This window comes from Pseudopipra pipra, chromosome 3 (assembly GCF_036250125.1).
Source record: "Pseudopipra pipra isolate bDixPip1 chromosome 3, bDixPip1.hap1, whole genome shotgun sequence".
Lineage (NCBI taxonomy): Eukaryota > Metazoa > Chordata > Aves > Passeriformes > Pipridae > Pseudopipra > Pseudopipra pipra.
This window is the reverse complement of record NC_087551.1, coordinates 59,103,091-59,125,987: the sequence shown is the minus strand read 5'-3', so window position 1 is coordinate 59,125,987 and position 22,897 is coordinate 59,103,091. Positions and strand designations below refer to the sequence as shown.

At 40.1% G+C, this 22,897-nt stretch overlaps 1 protein-coding gene across 1 annotated transcript in view; it reads right to left on the bottom strand.

The window, feature by feature from the left end:
- SGK1 (serum/glucocorticoid regulated kinase 1) overlaps window positions 1–12,336 on the bottom strand; it is a 68,430-nt gene extending 56,094 nt beyond the window's left edge. The window contains exon 1 of the mRNA XM_064649439.1: window positions 11,830–12,336. Within this exon, the coding sequence (XP_064505509.1) occupies window positions 11,830–11,898 (69 nt within the window). The 5' untranslated portion in view covers window positions 11,899–12,336. The remainder of the gene's footprint in view (window positions 1–11,829) is intronic.
- Between the last annotated feature and the right edge of the window lie 10,561 nt (window positions 12,337–22,897).

Here is a 22,897-nt window from a genome sequence, read left to right as displayed (position 1 = left end):
AATCTCAGAATAGCTCTGACCTCTTTTCCCTTCACCATTTCTTAATTAATCTTAAATAGAGAAGGAAATAATTTATTTAGTCCAGGCAAGATATCCCAGAGCAGTCACCTTTGCTCCCTCAGCACTGTTCTCAGAAGTGTAGCACAGAAGAAGAGTCATAAAAAATAAAGAAAGTTTTGAATCTGAAATGAGACTCATTCTTCTCACAGGGGGCTGGTGGAAGGTGTATGCATGTACACTACAGGCTTAGGAGGGAATGGGCACTAATGAGGGCTTCTGACAAGGTGAATGAAATCTTATAATCTCCTTATCAAAAACAGATCTCCTGTCTCCTCCAAGTGCATTGTAACTCCTCACATTATGCACTAGGGAGACACTGTCAAACTGAAATGCAGGAGCTAAAAGAGAAGTGTCAGGGCCAGAATGATGAATGGAGAGACTCTAAATTTCCTCCTGATGACTGTGTTGCTTCTTGCCTCTCCACCTCTACAAGGGTCTTGGTGGTGTTAGAGGCCTTGAGCTAAGAAATGATTTTGTCTGACATACTGCATGAAATATTATACCTAAAATAACCATAAAAAGAAAAAAAAGGATTTAGAGAAAGGCACATTCATGCCTTTTTCTTCTAGTCAGGCAATGATGTAGCAAAAAACTTGTCTGTCCACAGCATCTCATGTGGGAATACAGGCTTGTTCAAATGGAAATAGAGAGCTGGTATAGAAATACCTATGCTGTGACATCAAAATTCACCCTGTTTCATGGGACGGGAAGATGAGTGACGAGAAAACAACATATGCCCATTTACATATACACGTATGTATGTATGTATGCTGTATGTTAGTATGCATGTATACATATGTTTAGGTCTAGATCTTGGGATCATCTGGAAAAATCAGTGAACTGGCTTTTTGTCTGGAAATATTTTGGGAAGTGCAGAAAAAATCTTCAAGACTAATTGAGGAACTTTAGTAGAAAAGCACTGATGATGCTAGTCTGTTGCCTTGATGGGACCCAAAAGATGGATCTACACCAAATCTAGCAGACCTGTTTCAGATCTTCTCGTATATTTTAACGGAACTGTAGGTCAGTGCATGAGGATTTATAATAAGGTTTTAAAAAACTGGCACATTCACAAGATCCACTTTCACTGCATGATTATTCTAAAGTGGAGACAACTCTTACCCAAGGCTGGATGGAGGAGCAGGTACTTCACGTTCTCTATTCACATTTAAGCAAGTGATGACCAGAGATACTGCACCTGACATCACCTCAATGCATCCAAGGATTTGATTGAAGCAATAATAGGCAGAGGAGACATCCCTGTATTGCCCTGGTGGCAGAACAGCAGGAGGGCCTTTTCTGCTGTAGCACACAGAGATACGTTCTGCAAAATCCATTTTTTGGGGGGGAATGTGGTTATTTCATTTGAAGCAGAGTCAGTAAGAATGTACCAGAACAAGAATACAGAATTTGAGAAAGAAGCGACTGCGGAAATGTGAGATGCGGATGGAGCAAAAAGCACTGCTTTTAGAGGCAATGGGGATACTGGCACTGTTTGGTTGTCTGAAAATGCCCAGCCTTTAAGGCAGTATGGACTATGCTGGGCCAACCACATGCCCACCATGCCTGATTCTATGTGGAAGGGCATACAGTTAACTCCATGTCAGATCTGGTGAGCCAGGTAATCAATGAACAGCTCTGGTTGAAGGTTGCATCTTCAGGATACCCATCTAGAGAGCTGCTAAGCATTGAGCAGCATTTATGTTCATCTGGGTTTTGAGAATTCAAGACCATCCCTGACTAGTAGTCCTAAATAAAAAGTCTTAGTTATTATTGGCTTTGTCTACTGGCTTTTGAGATGAACAAGAAATCAGATTGAAGTCAGTGATATCACTGTACAAAGGGGTAAGGTGTCTACGGAGCAGAAGACCTGACAACATGGATCCAGGATGCAAACTGAGCACAGAACCTGGGGACAGAGCAGAAATGTGTTTTATCACACCTCCAGTCTGTTGGCATAAGAAGAGAAAAGTCAATCTATTGAGCTAAAGATGGCTTTGGTTTGTATATCACAGACTGTCCTCCAACATTACTTTCCATTATCTTCTCTTCACATGCACGTGCCTTTTCTTATAGCTATTCTTTGCATCACAGTTTTACATAGAGGATTTCCACAGTGACTTTATTCCCATAGCATAGACCCTTAATCCAACACTCTAACCAGCAAAGTTGATGTTACAATGGTTGTTATTGTAAGTTAACCTTTAAGGAATGAGGGATCCAAAGTTTTGCATGAATCGGAGTGTGTCAAACAATGATAATGTGCTTCAAAATGTCATTAATTTTAAAGTAAGAAATAAATTATCATTATTCAAATTCCAACTTACCTACAGTTAAGCTGTTAAAGTTTAACAGTTTTTCATTTGATAAATGCATGGATCTTTTAGGAAAAAAAAAAGATACTGAAAGAACTATATATTTTGTTACTAAATTAATTAACATGGAAAGGATTTCAAGCCATTTTATGGACCTATTCTTGGGTCAAGTTTTTTGCAATACATCTAGAAATTTTATTGCTGACCTACGGTTCGAACATTTGGCTTAATAGCCTCTATTACCTAATTCTACTGTACACTTGAAGACTTTTAACTGCCCCGGTAGAAAGCATACGTAGAAGCTGACTCAAGCAAGACAAATATCTAATAAAAAACCAGAGCACAAAATAAAATAAAAGGTATCTTTCCCATCCGTAATTGCAAAAGCCCCCGACTCTCTTCTAATCAGTCATATAAAAATAATTTTGCTGGCAACAATAACCAATTATTTTCATTATCTAATTTGTATCCATGAAGCCTCAGCTAAGATTTGAAACTGAATTATTTGGGTGGTGTCAGTCTCTTTTTCTCTACCCCAAAGAGCTTGCAATCTAGACAGGCCAAATGATGCCTTTTAGGACAGTTGAAGTGGATTCCCAGGGTCAAATGTTATACAGGAGTCTGAGTTGCAATGATAAGTTTGTTCTCCTGTGTAATCCTTTAGCACCCAGTATTAGTGCAAGCTAGCTCCTTAAAAATGCCCCTTGAAAAGGTCCCAGCCCACTGGGATGCTGAAAGAGCGCTGCTGTGGGTACATGAGAGTGGAGCCTTTCCAGAATGTGAAAAAGGCAGGTTCCATCCCTATATCACATGTGTAGTCAGCTGGCAGTGGGGCAGTGGATGCAGGATTCCCCTTCCTTCTTTTAGGGTAAACTTTGAGTGTTTTGAGGAAAGTCCTGATGTGTACTACCAAACTGACTGGGATTTTTACCCCTTGTAGTCCTCTGGATCTTTTCAGAAGACAACCTCCACTGCGTGGTTTGTACAGTGTACAAATAAATATATGTAGCTCTGAAAAGCATAAGCAAGTAGGTTGTTTGCATCTGAAAAAGTGACCCCTTGCTACTGCAGTGCAGCATCTGACTGCAGACATAGCTCTTCCTTCACTGAAGTTGGGACATAAAATGGTTTACTGTTGGTGGTGGTACACACCAAACCAATTTCTGACCACACCTACAGCAAAAAGGGGTAGCTCCTTCCCCGTGCACAGCCCACCATCTGTGCTCTTGATGTTATGCAGAAATTGGCTTATTGGGGGATTGCTTGTGGGACACATAAAGGCAGTGACATAAGCACTGGGTTACAGAGCACAGTCTCAGGCTCTCACCTCTTCAGCCATTTACTGATGTGCCACAGTATAGGAACAGGCTTGGTCATACTGGAAGACACTTATAATACAAACATGCCCTTGGCACTCCTGACTTTGTAGGCAGGCAGAATCTCAATTTGTCATGCTTTTCTCTTTAGTAATTTTTCAATGAGATGAGTAGACTAGAAATAAGAGCTTTTCAAGTTTAACCCAATATCTAGCATCTTCAGATGCCAATGCCGTGTCAGCAAGACTGTATCAAACACTTCTGACTTTGAAAAAAAAAAAAAAATTGTGCCAGTGTTGTTAAGCTGCTTAAAACTCCTGCACAACTTTCAGCCACAGCAAAGCTACAGATGTTTGCTGCTGCTGTTTCAAGAAAAGGAAATTTTTATTTTAGTGATGGAAAGTTATAGTCAGGGTCAGGAAAAAAAGAGTAACTTCTGTCTTTATATGAACTTGTCTAACTGACTAAGTAACCTATTTTCTCTTTGTCCATTTATCTGAAATGGGCGCGATTATTCTACCTCATAAGGATATTTTGAGTCTTGGTTAATTGCTTGTGAGCTGATTTGGAAATCTCTCAGTGCAGAGTCTTCAATAAACATTAAAATTATTGCCTTCAGAGTTATTAATTGTTTTCCTACTCTCTACATTTAATTTTCTTGCTTTAAAAGCAGCTGTTGTAAATAACAATCACTAACAATTATTTTGTGATAACATGCTATTTAGGAAAAAAAAAACCTTCTCTCTTATTGATTTGAGTTTGCAAGTCTGTTTTATGGTTTTAGCTCTTTCTTGTTTTCCCACTGCTTTAGCATCTCCATTTACATGTTTTCCGGCAGACATGGTTCCTGTCCTTCCATTTTGTCCTTCTTTACATCAGCCAATTTTTTAGAAGGATATAAGCTTTCCCCTTGCTTTCAATTCTTTGACTCCTTTTTCCATGGACACAACTCTCAACTTCCCCTGAGCTTGTAACCCTCATCAAAACCATGTCTTTAATTAGTAGATAGGGTAATATATACACTGAGTTGCTCCAAACTCTAGTCCTTCCCAGCCTCTGCAGATCATATTTATCACTATTCCCATTTGGCAGAGGAATCACATTGATTTTTCAGCAGACACAGCTGTCAGCTTTCTCAGTATCTCAGTTTGCATCACATCTTACCGCAGAGCCAAGGGTGTCTAAAACCCTTTGTGCTGCTCTTCTTGCTGTCATTTTCTTGCATCACAACTTTTTTCAGATAATTTGGATGTTTAGACTGCGGGCAAATGATACCACAGCTGCTGAGCTGACTTATGAGAGCAGTGACAACATTGTGTCTGGGGCAGGATTGCTCTAAGAATTTGACTACAGACTCTGTGGCATTTAAAACACTGTTAACATGCACTTGGCGGAAGACTCGGAGATCTAGATCTCACAGGTGGCCCTTCCCTAAACAGAAGTCGTGCTCAGCTCTGAAGGCACATAATGAAGGGAGACCAAAACACTATTCAGGCTCAGGCAGTATCTAATCTGATCTTGAAAGGAATGAGCCAGAGCAGGCTCTCAAAGGAACCTCCCCCCATTGCTATTTGATTTTAGAGATGCTGGATAATGAGGACCTGAAAGTGATAGAACAGCTGTGACTGAAAAAATCCCATCAGAATCTGAAATTAAAAAAAATAAAGAAATCTGTTTCTCAGAAAGAGTGAGATGAGATAAAAAGTAAATCTTAAGATGAATTATGTAGTCTGAATTTTCTAGGACAACACTGATGTACAACATAGAAGGAAAAAACCTAATGGGACTATGTAAACAGAAACAAAACTTACCATATCTGAAGAAAATTTTAAAGGGTTCATTAGAAAATGAGATAACAGGCAATATGCACTGACCAGTATGCCAAAATTGCCTGATATCTTCCTTTGATGAGGCAACTGTGGATAATCTAATACATATGGTCTTTGGTAATTCAGTAACACAGTGATAACACAGGGGAAATAATAGGTTAAAATGGACTATAAGAGTAGTCTTAGTAAAATAATTACAAGACAAAGAAACTAGCTAAAAGTGTATTGACAAGAGAAATAGGTTTGATGCAGAACCTAGGTTTGTGATCAGAAAATTTGTCAATGATGCGTAGATTTGCTTAGCAAAAGAGGACAAGAGTAGGAGGAAAAGAGTGGGATGGAGGTTAGAAGTGTGTAGCAGACTCCATGAGAAAGAATTGTGAAGGAGGAGTATACAGATGCTTTGGTAGCACCAAAGAGATCTCTAGGCCAGCAAATATGGCAGCTGCCTTTGTCTTCTAGATTGAATGGCGAATGGAAAGTCTATCCTAAAGAAAGAGTATAAAAGAAGTTGGCTTATTTAGCCTAGCCAAATATAACTGAAAGAATAAATGGCTGCTGTCTAAAACCACCAGTGGTTGTACATATGAGGAAAAGGCAAGAACTATATAAGTTGTTGCTTTGTGTTGGTAAAAGAGCAAATGAGAATAAATTGGTCATGTGTAAAACTAGACTGAAAATAAGAGGAAGATTTCTAAATTTTCAAGCATAGTGATTTTTCCAAAAGTGGAAGAGAACGGGGCAATTTCAAGCATCAGCTTGACAAATCTGTGGTAGGAATTATGAGATGTGTTTAGGAAAGGATATCAAGCTTAAAGAGTATGGACATCTTTTCTAGTCTTACATTTTTGTGAAAGAGAAAGGAAGTGGTTAGGGAAGGGAGAAAGGAATAAGAAGAGTTTCCTTTCTCTAGTCCTTTTTTCTTTCCTTCCTTTTGTCTCATTCTGCTGTCATTCTTCTATCCTTCCCTATTCCTTTTTCCTTTTTTTTTTTTCATTTTATTCCAAGCTTTTATACTTAAGTTTTAAGTTTTCATATTTTAGGTTTGAACAAGAGACTCACAAATACTTTCTTGTCTAGACATTGCCAGTTTTGCCTCATGAATCTTTTCCAGTATGCTAGCTGAAAAGCAAAATATTAGCAGTGATCCCAACCCAAAGCATACCTTGGTTTAATGGGAAGACAGAAGAAAACAAAGTTCCTTATGGAAAACCAGTATTGGGGCCTTACATGGTTTCTCATCAGTTCTCATATTTTGTCTCATGTGTTGTTAGGCTTTTTCAGAAAGTGATTGATAGACAGAAGATAAGAAAATTGTTAGTCAGCTCAATGAGTGTCTGTAACATATTTGAAGCCTGATGGAGATAAAAGGCCACCTTCACCTTAGTTAACGTAAAGCCCTATGGCAGTTGTGGTCTGCAATGCTCAAGTTATAGACTGATAAAGGCATTTGGGGTTGTGCAGGGTAAGGCTGAGTGCTTACAGTTTTGGCTGATGTTAAGAAGAGCCATGGAAGCTCAGCACCTCTCTGCAAAGAACAAGTGGGATGGGAAACAAGTCTCTACTGCAGCAAAAATGTCTTGCTTGCAGTCAGCCAGCATCCTTGTCTCTGGAAATCAACTATAAAATTTATGTACTTTTGTGAGATTGGCCCAAGCAGCTAAGAAAAGCAGCAGTATAACCATTCACTCATATAAAGCTGGCATTTTCCTAAGGTAGAGTCAGGTTTGTCTCTTACTTATTTTCTTATAGGTGAGCTCCCAATTACCCTAAATGAAAGATAACTCCAGTCCTGAAATGAACTTCCAGACCTGTACAAGTGACAGAACAGAGAGCAGTCCCCCCACAGCACAATGTACCAGAGGGAACATAATCTGTAGGAAGTCATCTGGAAGTACTGAATTCAAGGGCTTTCTGTATCATTAAATTACTGTAGTCCTAAAAATGGTATTCAGGTGATTCTGCAGTCTCCTCAGCCATGTATTGCCTTGAGCTCTAATGCAGGCTGAGCTGTCATCTTCATGCGTGATGAGGTTTATGAATTAATCTCCTCATCTTGGATATGGAGAAAGCTGCTGGTGTGTAGTGCCATAAAATATCAACCTAGAAAGGAGAAGGGCATGGCTTCCACAACATACATATTTGGAAAAACTGCGTAGAAACAAAGATAGCTATTTTCTCTTCTTTCTTGCGCATTCACTTTAGCTTGACCTAAATTGCTAATTAATGTAAATTTTCTCAGTGAAAAAGGATTATGGATATTCTTTCCCTTATCAGGTTTCAGACTAGCAAATCCTTAATCCCTACAATAAACTTCCTCTCTAAGTCATGCCCTGTTTCTTTCTTATTTCCTTTTATGGAAGACAGCTATTTCTTTTCCATTTATCAGTCATTTATTTTCTTCACATTCTGAATAAATTTGTATTTGGTCTTAGTCCAGACTTAAGAGGATAATGAATTTCCATGTTCACTGAGGCTACCATATCATTAATCAGTGTTTAAGTGACAGAGACAGTTCATAATTCATATCATTTATCCTGCTGTAACCATATTGTTTTGTCCTGTGTTATATGACATTGTATGTTATTTATACATATATATATTTCAACATATATTGCAAAATATTATCCAAAAATCTTTATAAGGTAGGCCAATGTGACAGATGAGGCAGTGCAAATGCCACAAAAAACAACTGGAAGGGATGGCAGTAGATGAAAAGGAAAGGTCCCTCTGCCCTGGGATATCCCATTGACTGAACAGCAATAGCATATTTGGAGGTTTACCACATTCAGTAATCTTTTGAATTGGTAGGGACCAGTACAACTTTTAAGGGTGAGACCTGTGAGCCCCTTAGAATGGAGTGATGTGACTTCTGCCAATTAACAAACCCTTTTTATTGAACTTTGGGAAAGTCGGAATGCTGCAAGCATATGAAAAAGAGAGATTTCCCAGCCGTTTACAGCCAAAGCAAGTTAATTGACTATTTATGTTGGCATCCAGTATGCAATGTCAGTGGACAGGGAAAAGGATGGCAAAAAATATTAAGGTAATTACACGCTATGAGATGACAATGTCTTTTCATTTCCCAGCCTTATCAGAAGGTAATTCTTTTATGCCATGACCCAATACTATGTGAACAATGGTGTTTATAATTTATCTTCATTGGATTAACTTCAGATTTGCCCCTTGTGCCTATATATGACCCATCTTCTCTCCCCTGCTCTTTTTAGATTTGTGTCATCATTAATTAAAAAAAAAACTTAACTATTAAGGTAGCCTGCTGATCTTAGGTGCAATTAGTTGTTACACTTTTTGCAACAAAAAAAGACAGATATTGTAAATCCTTTGGTTTTCTTTCAAACTGCACCTGTTTTAAGTGGATGAAGTCCCTATTCGATTGTTCCAACCCTTCCAGAATTGATTGCTACAGGTATTCTGCAAAACAAATTGTTTCTATTTCCCCTTTTATTTTAATTAAGTGTGCTGCCTTTTAAATTCAGCCTTTCCTTCCTGTTCTCTGACCTCTGGACATGATTAGCCCATGCCCTGAATCATCTGACACAGCAGACAGCTTCCCAGAGGGTCAGTACTTTATCATCAGAGAATAAGCCAGGCTTAAAAAAAATCTGGTCCTCAAATTCAAGTCAATGTTTGAATGCACTTTTAGCCTACTCTAAATCCACAGAGCTCTGCCAGTCCTTTCTGCACTCTTGGACACAGCAACAAAGAGGATTGCAATTTAATGAAAACATGAGGCTCAATGGAAAATGAAAACAATGAAGATATGTCTGGCACTTTCTTCCAAAAAAAAAAATCTAACAGAGTTGAAAAAATAGTAGTATTTCCTTAAATTTGGGACATTCTAATCTACATTAATTTTCTAGAATTAGATATGGAAAGCATCTCTACTGGAAGTGTGAGATTTTACAGAGACAGACAAAATGATTTTAAAATGGAAAGATTGAAGTCCCATTCCTAGTTTCATCACAGACCCTGCTGGTGATCTGGAAGAAGACTAACCTTGTACCCAGACAACAAATTTCTTTCTCTGGGTTTCACTCACCTATCAGTAAAGAGGGGATAGCAATACCTCACCCTGCACCCAGGTCTGCTAGGCTCCATAGTGCAAGACCTGCCTCTCACTGTGGACATAGGGTGCATGCAGTAGGTTGCTGGTTATGGTGCTGTGGTGATGCAAACTGTCAAACAATTCTACTACACATTACACTCAGATCAAGAAACTCAGCAACTATGCGGCTGTACACATGAGATTTTGGTGGTTGTTCAGCCAGAGTGTCCGGATCATTGGCAGGAAACCAAATTAACTCTTTAACATCTCTCCCCGTTCTCCCAGTAGTTACATGCAGCACATCACCACTCCAACAAATGCAAGTTGTATTGCTGGGAGCAAGCAACACATTATAAACATGTAGCTTTTCTTGTTTGTGCGTCTTTCAAGCACTGACATTGGAAGAATGTGGTTAACATCCGAATGCAGAGGATTTTCTGTGAGGAAGGTAATAGGGGTAAGAGAAACATCAATGAACACATATATCTATGGATAGAGACGTAGAGGGAGAGAGTTTCCTTCTTTGTGTATCTAAATTGGTTTTACTGATTTCATCTATCTTCATCACAATAGCAAAGAGGCAACATCTGAAAAAATGAAAACCCTCAGAAACTAAAGACAGCTATTTGTCCTGATCCACTGTCCAGGACTGTATTAGTATGCCAGTTTCTTCAAATATGACTACAAAAATCTCTGTGAATTGAAAATTCACTGATTATCAGTGTAGCTCTGAAAAAAAGACAAACCACAAACCACAATCTTCCCTTCTTCTAGAACAAAATCAGATAGTTTCCAGTGATAACTTGTCAGCTCTAAGCAGAAATAGAAGGAAATTGCCAATAATTAACCTCATACAGGAACTGCAAGCCAGTTACTTTCCTCTTTAAGAATACATTTCTATTAAAACATTCAAGACACTTTAAAAAAACCAGATAAACCTTTCTGGTGAGCTGAGTATTAGACATACATACGCCAATAGTAGTGTTCTTAGATGAGAAGGAGCTTGGGATAAGAACTATTTTTATAGTCTGAATTTAGATGGTGTTTGGGTTATCTGAGGCTTCTACAAACTGCCTTGGAAGCAACAAACATTGGCTGACAACGCACTTTTTTCCTCTGATTGATCCTCCTAGTATTTTCCACATCTGCCCTTAAATGTGGCACCGGTGCCCAAAAGGGTTTGACCCTGGCTTTCAAATTAGTTACTGGTGTAACTCCTTTGCCTGAAGGGTTAAATGGACTGACCATATTCTTGGCATAAGGAAGAGAGAGAATGAATGGGGATGAATGAATGAATGAACTAATGAGTGAATGGAGCAGCTTATCTGCTCCTACTCCAGTCTGTTTAAAGAGAGGGTTGTCGTTTTAATCATTCAGGAAATCCTTTCCATAGGGTAGTCCCTTCTAACAATCTCTTTCTGATGCTTTGCTTCTCCTATCTGTGTCTATCCAGATTTACTGAGAATACCTGTCCTGCTGTCACATGGAAATTACTTTGTTGCTCAAGTTAAATAAAGAGTGTGCAGTACTGTCACTGTAAAAGAGTCAAAGAAACAGAAAGGACTTCACTAAAGTGATGAGGTAACGAGTTACACTTCATTTCCTTGCAAACAAAATGCACAGACAGTATTTTCTAAATCCTATCTGACTAAGTAAAAAAATATAAAAGAAAACCAAATCCAGGTGTACCTCAGTCTTATTCTTTTCTCCTGCATTAATTGTGATCACTGGCAAATTACAAGCTGTGAAGTATTTTGCTGAGCTCACAAATGCTGCTTTGTTCTCTTTTTTTTCCTATTCGGTGAGATGATGAATGGAGGTGGATAATGTCGCACTTCAGGGAAATGAATGCAAGGTGTGGAGGGAGCCATAACCCTAGGTGGATGTGTCGGAGGGAGTCAAGAGACAAGCTGCAACAACCCTGCACTCTGCTTTGGACTGTATTACCCCAGTCTGTATAGCGGGCTGTATTGCGTCAAGCCCTGTGGTCAGCTGTGATGGAGATATACATTCCACAGCAAAGACTGCTGACGTAATGCCTTTCAGTCTCCCATCCTTGTCCCCCCTCCCCAGCTCCCCTTCACCTATGGTGCTATTGCCCTTGGTGTTCAGTAGAACTGCCTATGCATTACAGTAGGACACCAGTATAAAACACCTTCCTTCTTCTGTGACTTTCTCTTTGCTCTAGTAAAGTAACAAATGCAGCAACAATAAAAAAAAATAATAAAGGAAAATCTTACCCTCTTTTTAAAAAACTGAAAAGCCGAGCACTTCTTGACTGGAAATCCATTCATGTCTTTGTTGACCATTTTCCACAGGGAAGGGTACACAGTGATAGATCCAGTGTGCCAGTGTGGCACTTGCTTAGTGCATCTGTTTTCTTCTCTATCCTTTCAGTTAATGAAGACAGAGCAGGACGGGAGACTCACCGGCACAGCTCGGGCAGCTGTCCTTTACACATTCATCCTGCTGCACCAGCTACTGCAGCAGCAGCAGCAAGCAGCAGCCTTTTCCAGCTTTCAGATGTTGCTTGTTATTAGCTTCTTAAAAGCATCCCCCAAACACATTCACTCCTGTAAAATCCTTTTACAGCTTTCAGATCACAGGCAGCAGATCTCAAGCTAAGTGGGTCTCACATAAACCCAGGTTCATCCATCCTGTGGGTGCTACTGGTACCACACACTATGTAAGCAGACAGGCTACTGTGCTCAATTTGCTATTCTTCTTCTTCAGGTGGTGTGACTCACTGCTGTTTGAGATGAGAGCCGCTTTTGATTGTGCAAATTCCAGCGGGAGCTGCAGTTCAGCAACAGCAGAGAGAAAAAGAGAGAGAGAGAGAGAGAGAGAGAGAGACAGAGACAGTGAGAGAGAGAGACAGGAACAGAGACAGAGAGAGAGGGAGGGGGTGAGGGATAGAGAGAGGGAGAGATGCACAGGCAGAGCAGCCAAACACAAATAACCATACAAAGGATAGTAGGAAGGCTTGAAGAAAGAAGTGCTGAAAGGTGATGTCTTTCCTTTGGGAAAGTGACAGGGGTAGCTGTCATTTTATATGTGGACAGTCTCTGAGTAAAAAGAGGCGAGATATAGGTCAATTGAAAAAATGTTTTTCTTATGTTGCTCTCCTTGCAATGATTTAAACAGTGGTACTTCAGAAAAAAGCCCATCTGATGATCAATGCAACACTGGGTTATGTGACAGGACATGCTGTAGACAGCTATGAAGTTCAATGAGGCTAAAGGAAACCCACAGTTCCTAATAAAGTACATTTACTACATGTGGTGCAGATAAATGTGAGGCAAGCAGACACAGACTAATTTGTTCAGATATTTCCATAGAAACATAGATATATAGCTTTTAAAACCAGAAGGGTTATTTCATTTCAGAAAAATAGGACTGAAAGGACCCTGAAAGGACACCTTGTTTAACTTCCTTTCTATTAAACTCAATTGAATTAATTTTCACCAAGTCCGGTGAATCCAATAACATGCGTTTAATTAAACTGTAAAGTATCTTTTAATTAAGCTGTATTTTCCATCAAGATCTGGAAAATAAAATAAAATAAAATAAAATAAAGTCTTCATCACTTCCTCTCAGCCTATGTTCTAGGTTAATAAACCTTAGTTTCAAGAAAAGACTTAATTTCTAATATTGATCTGGCTTCTGATTCTAGCCATAGCTTCTTGTCCAGCCTTTCTCTGTGAAGGTGATCAGCCCTGTAGTATAAAGTAAACTTGAGGATACTGGTCTAATGTAAACCGGTTGTTTCTTAAGCATCTCTATGGTTAGGTAAATAGACTGAGCATTTCACATTTTTCAGTGGAAGCCATTTTCACTAACCCTTAAAGATATCTTGTCACTGTTCCCTGTCCCTTTTATCTCCTTTTCTGAAGATCTTTGAAAAATAAGAGCACCTACACTGTATATCCTATCCCAGAGTAGGTTTCTTCTTATTGCATGTAGAGGTGAAAACTCTAGTAGAAACATCTAGTACTGTGGCTCTTCCCCAGAGAATCTCACTGGTCTTCTGACCCATGCACCTCACTGAGACCCCATGTTGAGGAGCATGTAGGCAGGAGCTTGTAGGCTGTGACCTTTTCACAAGTAAGAAACATGTATTTCCCCACTGTCTACCTTTAGCCCTCAATAACAGTTTGTAAACAATCTTATTTGGCTGTACTCATATAGAATTGGCATTTCTTAAGGATGTAATTCTCTTACTAAGTGCCCTTCCCTTCCCAAACCTTCCCTTCCCAAACCTTCCTTTCCCAAACCTTCCCTTCCCAAACCTTCCCTTCCCAAACCTTCCCAAACCTTCCCAAACCTTTCCTTCTCAAACCTTCTCTACCCAAATCTTCCTAAACCTTTCCAAATCCTCACAAACCTTCCCAAACCTTCTCCTCTCTATCCTTTCCATTCCCCTCTCCGTCCTTTCCATTCCCTTCTCTGTCTTTTCCTGTCCTTTTCCTGCCTTTCCCCCTTGTTTTTAATTGCATCAATCTCTGTGGCCACACTAAGAAATATTTCTTGGGCCCATTATGAAAATTCTGGTCACAACTGCAGGGGGAAGGTACAACTCCGTCCCAGGTCAGAAATGTGAATGCTTCTTCTGAAGCTACAGTTCAAGGTCAAAGCAGCACAAAAGACATAATTTTTAGTTTGACTGTTCTTACAGGACTGTCAGAAGCAGTGGGCTGAAAAGCCAATATCTCATCAGAATTGTTTCACTTTATATAACTAATTGTCACTGGAGCAAGGAGACAGGGAATTTTCCACTCTGCTCCTCTGTCAGGGCTAATGGATTTCACCAAGGAGCAATTCAGTCCAGTCTTTGAAAACTGACCAGTGATTTAGAGTGCCTAGCTAGAGGGATGTTGAGGGGATTTTCAGAAAATATGGAATTCTCAACATGTCTCAGCCAGGCCTCCCTGAAGTCGACATCATCCTCCTCCATCTTGCAGCCTGTCCCTCAGTCTCCTTGGTCTCTTGTTAATCCTCTCCTGTGCTTTAAACCTGTCAGCTATATTCTGGTGCTTATACATAGAGATGTACATAATGGCAAGTACCCAATTTATATTGATGGCATCTCTCAGTACTCTATTCTGAGCAGCACGTGCTTTATTGGGTAATGTGACATGCAAGAAAACTACTGTCAAAAAAGAACTTTCACTCAGGCAAGCCAGGCAGCTTGCTGTGCACATACATTTATTTTTGAGATCTTTGATCTGTTCAGCCACAGCTTTGATCTGTCTCTCAGCCTCAGATATTTCTTGTGAGGGCTCAACACTGTCTTCTCTTTCACAAAACCATTTGTGTTGCCTCTACCTCCACTATAAGATTTCTAGACTGCTGACTGAAACACCATTCTCCTTCCAGCCTCCTAAATGTGGCACCCAGAGTGTTGCTGGGGGCGGCTACTTCCCCTGTGAATGTATCTCATGAGTCCTGGTGCCAGGGACTTGACCTCCAGACATTTTTTACTATTTATTTTATTTGTGTGTTGGCCTCTTTTCATCTAAACAAACTATGCACTTAAGCATATTTCTATTAGAGAGAAAAAAAAAAAATCCTACTACTTTTAAAGTAGCCTGATCGTTTTGAAGTACTGTAGAAGCTGTTTTTCTTGAGGCCGGTGCATTTCTACAAGGGGAATGAGCTAGGACACTATCCCTGAATCACATAGAGATTTCCTTGGCCTCTCCAGGATATCCATATTTTGATGAGAATTCTATTCAGCTGAAATCCTGCTGGCTTTGTGGCCTCAAAAGATTTTATTTGCAAACAATTTTTTTTTTACTACAGATATCAGGGGGTTACTCAATGCCTACAGAGCTTATATCTAGCACAGGAGATCAAAAATCATAAGAGGGACAAAAGGGGAACACCACACACTTGTTTTTATACCAGTAGTCAAAGATTTAAAATCAGAGATATTTTTCTAAGAAAAAGTGTTCCACTTTATTATGATGCCAAAAACATGGCTTCATAATTAAATTTGAAATAAGCATAAAACTCCACTTAACTTCAATCAAAAGGCATGAAACTTGAGTAGGAAAATAAGAACTTGAGCTAAGCCAACCCCCTCAGTGGTGCTTTATTGTGATTGTCATGAAACACCAAGGGCTTTCATCAGCTTGGTGGTCTGCCAGATATACCAAGTACTTTAAACAAGTCCTACAGGTACTTCATGCTTTAATGACCTTTAGCAGTTTCCATTAAATTGTCGTATACTCATCCAATGATAAAATAAGTTTTTTGTAAGGGCAGTCAGAAAAGAAATACACAGATATTCTGACTACATAATTTTGAAGACCTGTAAAACACATGGTAGCATTGGACTACCTGTGAGGCAGCCCCATAGGCGGGCATGGAAGTTTTTTTAATTGAAGATCTTCTTGAAGGGGTAATATAAACTGAGACTGACATAGTGTGCAGAGGGTACTAAGTATGGGCCAGAATTCTTATTCTGTTGTGCCTTTTATGAACACAGCATCTCAATAATTGGCCTTGCTTTTAAATGCTTACAAGTGTAATGTAACAGATAACTGATAGTAAATCAGTCCAGGGTATATCAGGGAACAAGTAGATTACATTGATGAGTTTCAAGAATCACAGAATCACAGAATATAATGAGCTGGACAGGACCCACAAGGAGCATCAAGTCCAACCACTAGCACTGCACAGGACCATCCCCAAGAGTCACACCTTGTGCCTGAGAGTATCATCCAAATGCTTCTTGAACTCTGCCAGGCTTGGTGCTGTGACCACTTCCCTGGGGAGCCTGTTCCAGTGCCCGACTGCCCTCTGAATGAAGAACCTCTTTCTAATATCCAACCTAAACCTCCCCTCACACAACTTCAGGCCATTCCCTTGGATCCTGTCACTGGTCAGCACAGAGAAGAGATCAATGCCTGTCCCTTCTCTTCCCCTCACGAGGAAGTTGTAACTGCAATGAGGTCTCCCCTCAGTCTCCTCTTCTCCAGGCTGAGCAGACCAAGTGATCTCAGTTGCTCCTCATACAGCTTCCCCTCAAGGCCCTTCACCATCTTCATTGCCCTCCTTTGGACACTCTCTAACAACTTAATATCTTTCTTAACTGAGGTGCCCAAAACTGCACACAATATTCAAGGTGAGGCCACACCAATGCAGAGCAGAGCAGGACAATCACCTCCTTCAACCGGCTGGTGATGCTTTGCCTGATGCTCCCCAGGACATGGTTGGCCCTCCTGGCTGCCAGGGCACTGCTGACTCATATTCAACTTGCCACTGACCAGCACCCCCAGGTCCCTTTCCATGGCACCACTCTCCAGTATCTCATTTCCCAGTCTGTATGTACATCCAAAGTTGCCCCATCCCAGGTGCAGAATCCAGCACTTCCCCTTGTTGATATTCATATGGTTGGTGATTGCTCGAGTTTAATCAGCTACAGCCTTAACAGACTAAATCTTCTGCTGCTGCCTAAGAAGAGTGCTCAGTATGAATTCTCAGTTTTTAGTACCACAGCCCTTTATGTGGTTCCCTTTGCTGTGCTTTCAAAGCATCTCTAGCATGGTCCAAAACCATGTTACAGATCATTTCCAGTACACTATGGTATGTTAAGGTAAGTAGTATTTAACTCACACAGCTAATCAGTCTGTGAGTGTTGCTCCCCTCCCTTCCTTTGTGGGCAGGGAAAGGTGGATAGCTTCCAGCAACTATGACTGATATTTCATCCTGGTATCCAATGATGAATAACAGCACAGCTCATTTAAAAAAGTACCCTAAGAAGAGTTCAGAAAGTAAAAATGATAAGTGAAGAGAGAAGAATGAACATTTGACTCTTCCAGTCATTACACTCTCTCCAGAAATAAGAGCAGTTGAGTGTCCATATGGCTTTCATTTTAGCTCTGCCTTAGAGTAGTTCTTGACACTTTTGTGGTTGCTTCTCTAGCTACTGGCCTTGCCAGCATCTACCTTGTCCCCCAGTTCCTACCTGTATTTGCCACTCCTGTCCCTGACCATATGCCACTCAAGACCACATGGACTACATGGTGCAGCTTGAAGACCAGATTTTCCTGCAGTTCTTCATCTATGCTTGCTCCTTGCTCTCCCAGTCACTGTGAGGAACGGGGTAGTGAGTGACACAGTAACAGCCCTCACACACAATCACCACAATCACATACCAGAAATTAAAGCTGGCAATATAATGCCTAGTGATTAAAGACTAACATTAATAAAGCTGTTGTGAAGAAAGAAAAGCATTTTTGCACCTTGGAAGCTTACTCAAAACTAGCACTATTTTTTTTAGGGAAAAATTAAAACGGGTTAGGATCCTAGGTAAGTTATGGTACTTTCCTGCAGTATTGTAACACTCACAGTATTGTAGAAAGGCAGAAGGAAGAGGGTAGGGGGATTTTCTCAGCTGCGAGAGATGGAGGATGAAGATCCTTCTGAAGAGTGCTGCCCAGAAATATGCCATAGCCAGAGGCACTGGGCTGGCCCCTGCCAAAGCACTCCAACCTTTCCTTTGCCTGACCCAGTTGACCATGCTGGCCTTTCACAGCCTGTGCTGGCTGAATAAAAAAAGGAGATCTAGTTGCTCTCTAGCACTTCAAACTTCTTAAAAATAGCTTGCAACAGCTTTTATTCATACACAATATCAGAAGCAATTTGAAGGTCTGATAGTCTGAAATCCTTCCAGGCCTGGAAGCAATTGTTCTATATTTCATAGGTGAGCTGAAATCCCCTTCTATGCGGCTGTATGTTGTTCCTATTTCTAGCCGACAGAGAGCTGGGGATATAAAACCTATTCCACAGGAAGAAAACATTCATCTATATCCTATAGGTCACAAAACAATCACCAAAAAATAATGAGCTTTGCTTTTTGCTGACCTGAGCAGAATTCAAACCGTGAAAATTTCCATGACCAAGATCAGTTGGTTTAGCTACAGTGCCTAAGTGGGTAGCTGGTTTTAATTTTTGCATACTTGACTTTTGCTGCTTGATTATTTCAGGCATCTCATTTCCTCGAGTATTACTTAGAGGAGGGATGAAAATAAAATGATACATGAAACCATGAAATGAAATAAAACTGACATTCACAAAGGAGACAGAGAGAGGAGATCTCGTTCTAAAGGAAGCATAACTTCACTGGAATAGACAGAGATGCTTTGTTTGTGCCAGGACTCTGTTTTTTCCCAGAGAAGTCCAATCTAGAAAAGAAAAAAAACAGGATAGAGGAAGACCATCATTATTACTGTAGGCACTAAATTAGATTTCCTAACTGTATCTTGATTGATCTGTAAGGTTTTTAGAGATAGGGAGCCAAAAAGCATTAGGGGGAAAAATTGAATTTTGTGGAAATCTTACCAAGTCAATAATTTTCCCTGGCTTTTTTTTTCATTCCTTGAATCCATTCACAAAGCAAAATCTCCCTTCAATCCCATCAGTGCCTTCACGGCAGAGCCTGCCAGAGTCAGTGCCAGGTCTGAATGAGCTCTCTGTGTCTGCTCTGCCTGCAGTTCTCCCTGCTTCACCCACAGCACTCCAGCCACTGCTGGTACTGGCCTCCACAAAGCACTTCTGTGCCACAGCCCAGCATCAGTGGGATTTTCCCAGCTGCTAGCAAGCTGCTGCTGGATGTGTGATCTGGGCCAATAGATAGAGCTAGTCAGGTAAAAGGAAGCCTGCAGGAAAGTAAAGCCCCTACAAAACACCTTTGTTGATGACAAATAAAAAAAGCATTAAAACTGAAATAAAGGTCTTATCATGACCATATTTCTCTCATACTTTCTTCTCTTGCTATCCACCAGTATAGGACTGTATCATAACATTTGCAGGGATGAGGATTTATGAACCATACAGCTCCTGAGCAGACAGAAATTGGTAAAGATCCAAGCTGGAACAGATTTAAACAAACCCATGGTGGTTTTGGAGTGGGTTAGCAGCTGCCCTGGACTGAAATCTAGGACTGAAAATCATTAATAATACCTAGTTACCCACAAAAGGCTTGGTCTCGATTCTCCACCACTGACAGCTCAAACATGGAATCATTACTGGTTTTAGATGATATCGAAAATAAGCAAGCTTTGTGGAGGACGACATCATTTTGCATGGATTTGGTAGTCCAAGCTTTCTATTGCAGGCTCATTCAAATATCAGCATTTTTTTAAAAAGGAAAAAACCCCACATCTAGGGCACACATCTCTAGGACATTTGCTACTGCTGTCAAGGTGGAGGTACTGTTCATTTTCCTCATCAGGCTCAGCACGCATGCTGGAGGTCTCATGCTGTGGAAATCTGCTCGCTCTGACTAGCAGGTGGAGAAATGAATTACAGCAACCATCCCTCTAGGCAAACAAAAAAAATTAAATCTACTGGTTGTCACAGTAGTTAGGTGTGAGTTCTCATTGTCCTTCACTTTTGGAGGGATTTTTTTTGTGTCTGCAGATCAGCTAATATTATCATCTGCTCATCTCCTAGGGTGTTGGTTCATTTCTGTTGCCTTTTCTTTATACAGCCATTAGGCACAAACTGTACTGGATTGCCCTAATGAAACCCAGTGATAGCTTCTGTTACTCCCTTTCCCTAGCCAGCTGGTCCTTGGGGGAGTACCACTATACATCTCCTTCTTGGGACTTCTTCACTGTGTGTTCTACATCAGTGCCTCTACACTCCCTGTACTATAACAATTTCCCTCTGTTTATTTAAAAATGCAATCCAGTAAAATGGAAATTTTCCAGCTGCCCCAGTCAAGTAAATAACTACATTTAATTTGGAACCTAAAATTCCTTTGTTTCACTCTGCCTTGCCATATAGAAACAAGCCAAGTACACAGTAGTATGAAGTCAACAGCATGTAACCAATAGCACATAGTCCGTCTAAAAAGGGTTTTCTTATGACTCTATGGCACAGAGATGAGGAAAAGACTCTGATATGACAACATCAACTTAGATATATTCCCAAGAAACCTGATCTCTCAGAAGTATCAGATGAGTCACGATTACTCCTTCAGTTGGTTGGGGAGGGCGACATGGATAAATAGCTTATTAATATTAGCTCATAAAACCTAAAAATTGCAACAACCTGCAGGCAGTTGGTTTACAGTGGCTGCTATGTAGGGGAGACAGAGCCAAGACCCATCCAGCCTCTGTAGCTTCTCTCCCAAACTCGTAGCTCCACCACTTCCCATCGTGGTCAGAACCAAGGTATGAACTGTGTAGAGTGTTTGCAAGTGGTATTTCTCCAAGGCAGTGTAACACTGACACACACATTCTGATAAACTAAATCATCATCTATCCCTGCAAAAAGGCAAACTGAGTGACAATGCTGGTGGATTTTTGCAAAATAGCCCCAGGTCTGCCAGACAGTCTTTGCTTTTAAGGCTTGGGCTAAGCAGCAGTGGGGTCCACATGAACATTAAACATATTCTCAGGGAGAAAGGGAGATAAGTTGTATCTCCAGAAGACTATGTTTTTGTGGTGGTTTAAAGACAGAAGATGCTTGTATCAGAAAATATTTGTGTACAGTCCATTTGAAAATACTAAGGTAATGTTATGACTGAATTACTTGACTCTATTTTCACAGTAAACTCAGCTATAGCAAACCTCCACTTATAGCAAGGCAAATTAAAGTCACTAATTGTTTCATATGTGCAATGTGGGAATTGCAGTTTCATTTATAACGAAACTTTGATTACATTATAATTGTTCTGGCATAAAAATTATTCCATTTTCACCAACTTCTGCTGTGTTTTCAGACTCTGTTTGTGTCTGCAGTAGTTTTTATATTTTTTGACTTGCATAGCACAATCACATATCTTTAAGCTTCCCCAGAACTGGGATTCAGACTGCCTGTTTCTCAAAATCTGGACAAACTCAACAGAAACACTCTTGGTGGAAAAACAAACAGAAGTGCAGTGTTTTGGATAGCCTGATAAGTCCTGATTGTTCTGTGCAGAATCCCAGAGGAAATACCAACTGCTGCTTTTTACTTTACAAGGCAGAATTCTGCACTTGATATGTCCTCTAGTGCTTTTCTTGTTACAGAAAGCCACTGTTCCTTTCTAGAAGATGCTTCTGTGACTTCCTAACAGAGTGTATATAGTAATTGCCTACAAAGTATGAGCATGCCTACATTGAACATCTGGAATGAGAAGACATCATTGAAAAGACCTTCACAAACTTGTTCCTAAGGTAATTAAATGCATAAATCATATTTCTCATGACCTTCTCCCTCCTGCAAAACATTTTGCTTCACACTCATCCATGAAGATCACCTCCAGGTGGTTATTGGCACAACTTTGAATATTACAGTTTTTGATATTTCTCCTATATGTTTGCACTGGTATGACAGTCGTTTGGGACTCTGAACTGTTTGTAGCAGGGATCTAATTTTCTTGGATTTCTATGTCTAATGCCTACAGGTTTGAAAGCTTCCTAGAATAATACATAATAATAAGCTGAATTTTATCAGCTGTGCTTCCTCTACAACATTTCCAATGTCCTCTCCTATTACAAAGGGAAACTGTACCCATCAGCTGGCATAGGAGGGGAGCAACTCTACACCCTAGAAAGCCTAGGGTAGTTACAGATAGTACAGTGAAGGAAGAAGTATTTGTAATTAATGTCAACAGATATGGGTACGAAGTGACTGACAACAGTGTGCAATTGTGGCCCAAAGAAGGGAGACTTGCAGCTGAGACCAAGGGTGTTGTTTCCATGTCGCTGATACAGGATTGAACTGTGAAGTGAATATTCACATCTCTGGATTTAGAAGTACTCAGTTTCCTCAGGATAAATTCTCTGTAGTCTGAAAGTGTGAGGAAAATGTGTTGTGCCACTTTCTGGGAATCCTTTTGTGAAAATGAAACAGGTTTCCATGATATGAGAAAATTAACACCCCAAATGAAGCTGTTTTGCCAGATGACTTCAGCCTTTTCATATTAAATGCTCTTCCACAAAAAGACTTCAATTCTTATGAGTAACAGCTGTAGGCATCAGCAGTAATATGCTTTAGGATTTAGCTAGCATTACTAATGAATTTTTATGTGTGATGTACCTCTGGATGGAAAAACTACCATATTAACATTGAAAAGTAGAACCAATTTAACCTGGATTATTTACTGGCTTTTCCTGTGCTTCTATTTTATAAATACTAATGACATGTTCTACTGCTCATGTTATAAATCATTCATGTGACACAGGCATTCACTTCTATTTGAGGACTACACTGTCACTATTTTAGAAAACCTCAATGTTCTCAGCTGGAGAAACTAGTATTACTTCTAATAGTCTGTACAGCCCTACATAGGATTTGAAATCTTCTGAC